General features: G+C 49.6%; 1 protein-coding gene across 1 annotated transcript; it reads left to right on the top strand.

Annotated features, from left to right (window-relative positions):
* Positions 1 to 204: 204 nt before the first annotated feature.
* LOC115310846 lies at positions 205 to 5,894 on the top strand (the record flags this gene model as incomplete). Its single annotated transcript, XM_040208857.3, has 3 exons — positions 205 to 708; positions 2,282 to 3,595; positions 3,751 to 5,894. Coding segments are annotated over 3 exons (3,423 nt in total), but the record flags the coding sequence as incomplete, so codon positions are not given.
* Positions 5,895 to 9,904: the final 4,010 nt, after the last annotated feature.

The raw sequence follows: 9,904 nt of genomic DNA, 5'->3' as shown, positions 1-9,904 counted from the left end.
GACATGTCATACGAACATCTATTTTGACTCTTTTATTCCAAGAACATCTAGCGAATGGAACCACCTCCCTGCCTCCATCGTGTCCATCCAGGACGTCACATACTTCAAGAAGCTTGCCAACGATTTCATCTGTACCACCCACTCCTCTCTGTAGAGCCTCCGGGCATTGAGAGTATGAAAATAAATAAATAAATAAAATAAATTGTAAATAGTGTGACGTACAACGTCGACGTCGAATCGGACGACGTGACCGTAGAGGACAGAGGGGCTGTAGAGTACAATCAGGGCGTGGGCGTGGTTTCCGAACGGGGCTCGGACGAGGAGATGGACGAGGACAGCATATTGCACCCCCACGACGAGGGGTTTGGTAAAGTCGAGGTCGACGAAAGCGGCGGCCTTGAGATAATTTATCCCACGGGCACACCGTCCTCTCCGGGCGAAAACGTCGTCGAGAATTCTCTTACGACATGCATCAAATTGGCAAAAGCGTACGACGGCATTTACGTGAACGAGGGTGAGTCCAAATCCACGGTGGCTATTCTGGAATTCATTTTCAAGTGGGCGTTGCTACAGCTGATGTTTTTGGCGGATTACGCGAAAAAGCGTGACCATTGGAACAAGTTATTGTTGATAATAGCCAGCACCATGAATTACACCACGGGGCTGCGAATCGCGTTTTGTCTCGGGAGTTCCAGCCAGTCTTGGGCAGTAACTAGTTACTAGTAACGCGTTACCGGTAACTAGTTACTTTTTTCGGTAACTTTTAACTGTAACGCGTTACTCTTTAATACTGGTAACTTGTAACTGTAACACTGTTACTTTTTTATTGGGTAACTGTAACTGTTTAGGCCGTTACAGTTACTTTTTACTATAAAATTAAAATTCCTGGCTGACAAAAAAAAAAAAGAAATTGAACAAACAAAAAAAATTGCCTCGTTTTGCCCACGACGGACCATAGACGAGACGGACGAGCGAGCACGAAACCGGGAGATTAAGGAAGCGGCGCCTGCGGTGGTAGGGGAGGCAAACAATGTGTGTTTCACCGACTTTGGCTCAATCTTCTTCTGTGGGGACCGTCTGCGGGTGTCGGTGGTCATGCGACATGTCTCCGAGTATTCCGTCTGGGCTGTGTCTGCCCTTCCCCCTCTCCCTTCCTCTTTGTCAGATATGTCCGCGCTGTACGTCGCTTTTACACCCAGCCGGTCGCCGCTCCCTCTTCGCTATGAGTTTCCAAGGAAGCCGTCCCCATATTAGGCGGAAAGTCGGCGCTTGTTTAACTTATTCTTTCTTTTCGGAACCGCTCGAGTAAATTGCCTTTCCCGCTGACAGCCCCAAGAAATACTCCAATAGACGTTTTGTTGTGGATTCTCTGCAGTGCTCCAGCTGAAGCGATTACCCGGAAAACAGGTGTTTTTAAGATAGAGAAATTGCTGTTTTGAGGCGCGTGTGCGGACTGATCTTCCACAGTTGGCGTTTGAGACAGAGGCGCCGCGGTGGTCGTCGTACACACGTAGAGCACCAGAAGGCCTCACTTTGTCTCCTTTCCCCCTATATTCTTCCAAAGCTGTTTGACCTGCTATATTTAAGCCTGCTTTCGAGTATATCCCATAAGGTAATTATGTGACCATCTGTGTCCTCTTTGGTTTCGGAGTGAAAAATAAACGAAAATGTTCACTGACGCGGGAGGTCCATCTAACGCAACGTATGTCCGAAAGCTTGTACCCTGTCGCCTATTGGTGAAAACTTTTGGGGGCTGAGCCACGTGCGGGAATGCGATTGGTTTGCGCAGAGGCCAGTTTAACCAGACGGTTCAAAAATGGCCACTATTCTTCAGCTATCACTTGTCAGTTTATTGGGAAATCTCAAGCAGAGGTTACTGTGCGCGTTCAGCCTGTTTATTCTTGATAGCGCTCAAGCCATCCTGACAGGCAGTCATGTCTTCCGACACGGAGCAGCCGTTACCTTGGCCCTCGTCGACAAATGACACAAAAAAGAAGCACCCTTCGGTTTTAATGTTTTCTAATTTCTCAGCAGTTCATCTTTCTTCTCACTACAGTGTAACAAATAAAATATTTTTTTTTGGTTTATGGTTTCTTGTGTCCAATTTTGGTACTGTAACGAGAAAGTAACGGCGTTACTCTTTCTGCGGTAACTGTAACTGTAACACGTTACTTTTTTAATCCGATAACTGTAACTGTAACAGAGTTACTTTTTCCCCCTAGGTAACTGTAACTGTAACACTGTTACTTTTTACTGGTAACGTGCCCATGACTGGTTCCAGCCCAGAATGAAAGAGAACCCGAAATACCATTACGATCGCGCGGTGGCCTGGCTCTGGAAATACACATCCGCGGATGGTTTGCGAGAGGACGACGCCGAGAGCTCAGAAGACGACAGCGAGGACAAGGATTTTCTCCGGGACAGAACCAATCTCTTGATACCCGTTCCGCCCAAAACGCAATACGTCGCACAAAAGAGGAAACGCTCTGACGGTTGCAGTTCTTCTGCGAGTAACGTCGAACATAAGCCGTTGAATTTGCCGAGAAAAGTGTTCCGCATTCAATCCGAACCGCTTTTCACAATGACTAAAGAGGACGAGGAGACGTCCAGGTGGCTCTTGAAGGAGCTGGCGAAAGGATTCGGCCTTAAACGGTTTGTTTACAGCGAATACATAAAGCGATTGCTCGAAACCAACAAGATCTGCACTTTGATGCTCAACAAGGGGTCGGGTAGGTACGATCTGTTTAAATACAACGAAACTACGGGAACAATGATGCCCAATGAGCCCAGCACGCTGTTGTTGGACTTGGAAACTGTGGCCATAAAGACGTGCTTCAAGTTTGAGTCGTGGGGAGAGGACGTAAGTCCGTTCAATTTGTGTTACGGAGTTTTACTAGAGTTGACGAATCAAAGAGAGCGCAAGTTGGATTTCTCTAATCTACACAGGTACCTACAGCCCGGAGCAGCCAACACGCATTCGATAAAGCTCACCAGCAACAGACACTTGGTGTTGCCGAACGGGGACACGTACGACTTGTACGACAAGCGTTACGTGGCCTGGAGCCCGGACCAAGTGTGTACCGTGCGCAGCGAATGTGATTTGACTCTGGGCGTCGGCGAAAAGGTCGACCACTACTACGTGGAAGTGCTTCCGACTCGAGGCGGGTTTCGCTACCGGTGCCAGCTCTTGTGCAAAACGATCGAGAATGCTTGGTCGGTGTTCAAAAACAACAAACTGGGTCACGAAGTGTTTGCGGTGATAAAGGCGATGAGCGACCGGGTGTTCAAAAAGATGAGCACGTTTTCCGATCCAGAGGAGTTTATGGATAACTTCTTAAAAGAAATGTGTAGAGAATCGCCACCAAAGAAGTTCCAGGAATACTTCGACGTGAAGCCCAAGTACGATGACACCCAGATAAGTCCGGACGACGTGCCCACGCAAGGGGACATGAACGAGATAATGCGCAACGCGGAGAGCAAGCTCGAATGCATTTCGAAACATGGCACGTCCTCGAAGAGCAGTCTGTATTGCTGCGTCGTCATTTACATCGTGTCCCTCCGCTTTCTTTTGAAGAGGCACCCGGGTTTACACAACGCCGATGTTGCAACCGGGCGATGAGGAAGAAGAGAAGCGGCGGGAGCTCATGCATTTTGTAATTTTATCAGTCTGAAAAACAAACAGTAAAGGAAAAGGTCGCACCGACCGATTTGTCTAGCGTAATTGCCTTCGTATTCCTTGGTTCCTCAACAGCCGTGATGGACACTGCCCTGAAGCCAAGCGCCCACGACGACGATGGGGGTCCGATTTCGTTCGTGTGTTCCAAACTGACGTGGGATGAGCTTATGTGGACGATGCTCATTGAATTGTTTGGATCATCCAAACAGGCGCGCATGGTTCTAGAGTTTTTAGCCCTGGGTCTGTCCACCGATTACAGCGGCCAGCAGCTCATGTTCATGCACGGCGAGGCCGCGAACGGAAAGTCGTTGTTTCTCGGGATTTTGCGTCACCTGTTCGGAAAGGACAGCAAGTTGGTGCGGACCCTGCATTCCAACTTTTTCACGTACAATTCGGAAGAGCGAATGGCCGCCCCGTTGAGAAACAATTCAGAGGAAATTCGCTTTGTCATCCAGAGGAAAATCCCGATTCTCAACATGGACGAAAGTGGCCGTCGGCTGTTGAAGCAGATTACGGGCGGGGACACGGTGTCCATTCCACAACAGTACGATCGGTACCATAACGATTTCATGCTCTCGGCAAAGTTTCTCATGTCGTCGAACGACATCCCGTACTTGTCGCCCTCCATGGAGGCCGAGCAGAAGCGCTTCATGATCGTGCCGACCCTTTCGACCTTTCTCGCAGACAAGTCCTGTCTGAGAAAACAACTGTTGAAACACCTGTCCGCGGACCGTTACTGTAGGCGTCTCTTCTCCACGCCGTACCCGGACTCGGAGCGTGACTACATTAAGGAGACCAACAAGCAGGCCAACACAATATTTACGCAGTCGGGGCCTATTTTGGGAGCCCGAAACATGCTCTTTCGCGAGCACTATCTCAACATACTCGAAGATTCGTTCGCCACCGAGCTCTGTTCCGCTCCGCGTAGCATACCTACGCAACGTTGGCTGTTGGGCAATCCCAACCTGATGTTCGACGAGGCCCAGGAGAAACTTGGCGCCGCTCTCTGCCGCATTCTACTCGACCACATCGTGCCATCGATGAGCGGTCTCGAAAACGTGGATCGCACAGTGGGAAAGCTGCAAAGCTACGTGTCCGAAAACGCAAACACCTTCAGCAGTTATAAAGACGTCCTGTACGTTATTCTTAAGCGCCTGATCGTAAACAGAAGGGGGTTTTCCATCAAGATTGACAAATTGATGCCGATGGTCGCCGAAGAACTGACCGAAGCGAAACGCACACTGAAGCCGATTCTGTTCGGACGGGACGAGGACGCGGGCTCCGAGGCGTTCAAGTGCGTCGAGGACGCGTGTAAGACGGAAGCCGCGTTTTGTCGCACTTTGAAGGACTGTCATTTCAACCTTTCTAGCATGGAAGACGGGATGCACTTGAACGATTTTCAGAGTATGGAAGAATTTTTATTGAACCGTAAAAATCTCGACGTGTCGCCCATCGAGGCGCTCGTCATGCGCGACGATCTGAAAAAATACAAGCCTGACAATATGTTTTACGGACCGACCAACGACGAAGTCAAGACCATCCGCGACAAGTATTTGAAACCTCCGATCGTTCGCTCGGATTTTAAACATGGAACCGACGCCGGCAATTCCGTCAAAGAGCGCCGTAGAAACAGGCACTTGATGACGAGGATCGCCAACATTCTACGCATTCCTTGTTAGTATTCCACCTCTTCTTCTACTCCTTCCTTCTCGTCGTCTCCACTGAGGTGGGAAGGTGGGAGGGGGGTCTTCAACCACTTCCTCAATCGGAGGGTGAAGCTCGTCGCCCACCTCAATTCGTTTGTTTTTGTACGCTTCGGCAACCCTCGTCAATATGGTGTCTGTGTCTAGGGGTCCTCCCTCTTCTTCTTCGTCATTCCCCTAGATCGCATTGACGGACCCGTTGATATCACACCTTGTGCGTGCGTGTATGTCTTGTACAAACGACAGCACGTCTCGAAAGTGATCCCGTAGGCGTCGGATTTCATGCCTATATAAATATTGATGCTGCTGTACGGAGAATGTAGGAAGTCCCACATCGTCGTATAAATCCAGGAGGTCGGTGTAACTAATCTTTTCGTCCACGCCGTCGTCGTATTTTAACGTCCTTAAAGCATGTAGGAACAAGATCAGCAGACGTTATGCACGCTGACCTTCTTCGCGGCTCAGGACAGGAGCTTTTTGAATAAAATATGCATGGTTTGGAAAAACGAATGCAAAAAACCACGCCGTCTCGTTCATTACTTCGAGGTCCAATATTCTGCCAAATTTCAGGTAAGCCGTAAATTTAACTTCTACATACATCTGGGCCTCTCGCAATGCCAATATCTTCTTTCACGCGCATGTATTCCGTTACGTCGCTGGCCTCGGACGGATATTTATTTACCCTTCTGAATCACTCCAGCGCCTTTTACGAAAATTTGGGGATTGGTATTTGCGTTAGCGCTGTGCATTTACACGTTCACCCTGATCAGGTGGCTCAAGAGATTTAAAGGGATACTTCAACGAAATTTGAAATATTCCCGTCGTGTTCAAAAATGATTGAATATGATCCACAATATCCGTAAATGACAATCACACGTTTGTATTTTGAGCCTGGTGGCTGTATTTTTCGTTGTAAACGGCCCACTCTGGCAAGCGCTCGGAGAAGGCCCAGCGGGGACCACGTGACATCCAACGCAATCATGACGTAGGTCTCGGGACGAGCAAAGCTACGGCGAGGCTAACGTCGAGAGGATGGCCTAGTTTCAGCCACCGAAGCGGCTGCTATTGTACGAATTTCGAGAGACTGGTTAATCTTCTATAATCTTGTAGGGGGACAATAGCGACTTCTGCGACACACAAAAGGGATTCTCGGAAAGAGGGGAGTTCCTTTTTCCCCTTTTCTCTCGTCGAGGCCGGAGGCGAGACACTTACCGTCACTAGCTGTCAATGTTCTTAGACGAGCATTACAAGCGAGGCGTTAGCGACATCCACCAGGTGCTCTTTGCTAATCGCTTAATTCGTTCTAAAATTCCTTTTCGAGACTTTTTTTAACAAGATATTGGTATGTTCGATGTGATACTGCTCCTTTGAACACATATAGACCAAAAAATGACCGCCGAAATTTCGTTGTAGTTTTCCTCTAAAGGGATTATGACACGAACATTAAACAAATAGATTATTCCTCAAATGAAATGCTCATAGGCTGTTTAGCATATACACAAATTTACGCGATTTTTAGAGCTCTGGTAATTGCAATAATCAATTTACGAATTTTTATCATTTTCATCTGGCGACCAGGCAACACTGCCCAAGTTAGTCACACCATGGTGTTCATAAACCACGTGATCATGAACGCTCTCTCATTCTAGGCGCCCCCATGATCGCCCAGGCTGTTTTCGCCGCGGCACGATCAAAACCGCTCATGCAACTCGCTAAGAACAAAAAGTTGGGGCGCAAACAAGCTGGTGAAGCTTTAACATGTTAGACAAAACCCCAAGATTGGGGGGGGGGGGGGGGAAGGACAGCACAACACACTCTCAAACAAGCGTGGTTGAGACTGTGTTGTGTTGTCCTTTTAGAGCGCAGCTCTTAGGGGCCCGTTCCCGGCTTGAGCGGCGTCGCCGTCGCCGTCGGCGTAACTAAGGTCATCCCAAGGTCACTTGACCCCCAAGGTCATCCCAAGGTCACGTGACCCCTCCCCAAGGGTCACCGGGGGTCACGTGACTCCCCAAGGTCACGTGACCCCTTCCCCAAGGTCACGTGACACCCAAAGTCACGTGGCTCCCCAAGTCACGTGACACCCAAAGTCACGTGGCTTCCCAAGTCACGTGACCCCCGGGGTCACGTGACCCCCGATGACGTCATCAGTGACGTCACCGGCATCCGCATCGTCGTCGTCATCATCACTGATGACGTCACCGGCATCCGCATCGTCATCATCACTGATGACGTCACCGGCATTCGCATCGTCATCATCGCTGATGGCGTCATCAGTGACGTCACTGATGACGTCACCGGCATCCGCATCGTCATCATCACTGATGACGTCACCGGCATCCGCATCGTCATCATCACTGATGACGTCATCAGTGACGTCACTGATGACGTCACCGGCATCCGCATCGTCATCGTCACTGATGACGTCACCGGCATTCGTATCGTCATCATTAGTGATGACGTCATCAGTGACGTCACTGATGACGTCACCGGCATCCGCATCGTCATTATCGCTGATGACGTCATCAGTGACGTCACTGATGACGTCACTTGCATCCGCATCGTCATCGTCATCATCACAGATGACGTCACCGGCATCCGCATCGTCATTGTCATCATCACTGATGACGTCACCGGTATCCGCATCGTCATCGTTACTGATGACGTCATCAGCATCGTCATCGTCACGTGACCCCCCTAGGTATCGTGACCCCCACCCAAGGTCACTTGATCCCCCCCAGTACCCTTCCCTCCTCCTCCTCAAGAGCTGCGCTCTAATTCGGCGTTACAGGGAGTTGTAAACGGCTTTCACATTTTTTTCCCCCCAGTGTCGGGGTTTTGTCTAAAATCTCACCTCGGTTACCCGAACGCCATTCTCACTCTCGCCCCCGGCCCGTTGGCCTTGTATACCCTGCACGCGCGTGCGAGATACTTCCGGACGACGGTGACCACGGCGAGTTCGTGCGTAACCCGCCGTGGGTGGAGCCGGTCCCCAGCGGGTCGCAGTCAAAATGAACAGCTTCTAACATCTCTTATTAGAAATCACTCTAATCGCTGCTGCAATCAACGTCGAACACTTTGACAAGGCGAGCGATGCCGTAGACGTAATTGTCACGGACCGTATGCTCGAAACGCGGAAGGTAAACGAAGAAGGTAAAGCTCGAGACGTCAAGAGAGCCAAGTCTGAGTGCGTGCAAGGGGACGCCGCGCGGGAGGCTGGCTACGTAAGCAGCCTCCCGCTCCGCCCAAATCCGCCCCTCCGAGGGACCCGCATATAAATCGATTTATCCTCGAAACTACCCTGCCTTTTCAAAGCAAATTTAATTTAACAGGATTATAGGAACATACAATGGGTACTAGCAGTGCTGTTCTCACATTTCATTTTTGGCGTGTCATAACCCCTTTAGGAGAAATACGCTATCGCAAGCATGAGAACGTAGGACGCCCCTCAGCGAAACGATGCGGAGGTCGGGTGTGACATAAACGTTGTACAGGTCCTTTATGCTGCTCTTGTTCATTCCCATGAGACACATAGCCATGGCGCCTCGCCTGTTTGTATCGAAAATGTGTTTGGAAAACTACGCGACGGTCTTTAAATCGTCGTTGTCCTTGAGGAAGATTCTCGCGGCGTTTATGTGGTACCTGTTGCGAATCGTTTCAGCTGCTTTACTACGTTGGGACAATCCGAGTCTATTATGTCTTAACCTTGTAAAAGGGCCACCAGGCGATGCAGAATGGCCGGTAACATGACGCTGCTGCCCCCGCTTTCGAAGAGACGAAACAAATGACGCACGCGGCACAACGCCTGGTCCAGCAGGTGCATCGCACCGGTTTGGATGTCGATGCTGGGCTCGGCGTCAAACTGCGTGGTGCTCTCGACGAATTACGATCAAATGCCCCCGCATTCGGCCTGGTGACCGGATTCCGATTTCCGCAGTTGTTTCGTCTTCCACGTGTGTTTAATTTGGTTAATGTAGTGTTTCCTCCATCAGAAAGTACGACGGTAGGATGTGAATCAGCTCGTTTATCGTTGTATGGAGAGCCACTTGCGAGAACACCTTTTGTAAGGGTTCCACATCCACGAAAGCCTTCTCGTACTATCCGTGATAAACGCAATTGTTGTGTTCTTTATTAACGGCCGTAGCCAAAGCAGGTCGCGCCGTGTCTACGGTTTTCACCACGATCGACCCGGGCATGGAGAGGTACGGGACGAGGTAGTCCGCGTCGTGCAGAGGCTTCAGCCACTTTGAAAAATAACTGATCGCATACGCGGCGTCGTTGCCCTCGGGTATGTTCAAGGTAAACGATCGGCAGCCCTCTGCCTGCTTAGGAATAGACATGAAGCGAAAAATAGGGACTCTAACCAAAAATATATTAAAGATTTCCCCGACGTTTCGGGCCGAAACGTCTTGGAAATCTTTATTAAATTTTTGGTTAGAGTACCTATTTTTCGCTTCATACGTTCAAGGTGGGTACGATTTCGTATAATTTTTCCACGTATTGGGGCTCTTGTTTATTTCGAGCATAC

This window comes from Ixodes scapularis, unplaced genomic scaffold (genome assembly GCF_016920785.2).
Source record: "Ixodes scapularis isolate PalLabHiFi unplaced genomic scaffold, ASM1692078v2 PGA_scaffold13__105_contigs__length_92229423, whole genome shotgun sequence".
Classification (NCBI taxonomy): domain Eukaryota; kingdom Metazoa; phylum Arthropoda; class Arachnida; order Ixodida; family Ixodidae; genus Ixodes; species Ixodes scapularis.
The sequence above is the reverse complement of the archived record's forward strand: the minus strand, read 5'-3'. Positions and strand labels throughout refer to the sequence as shown.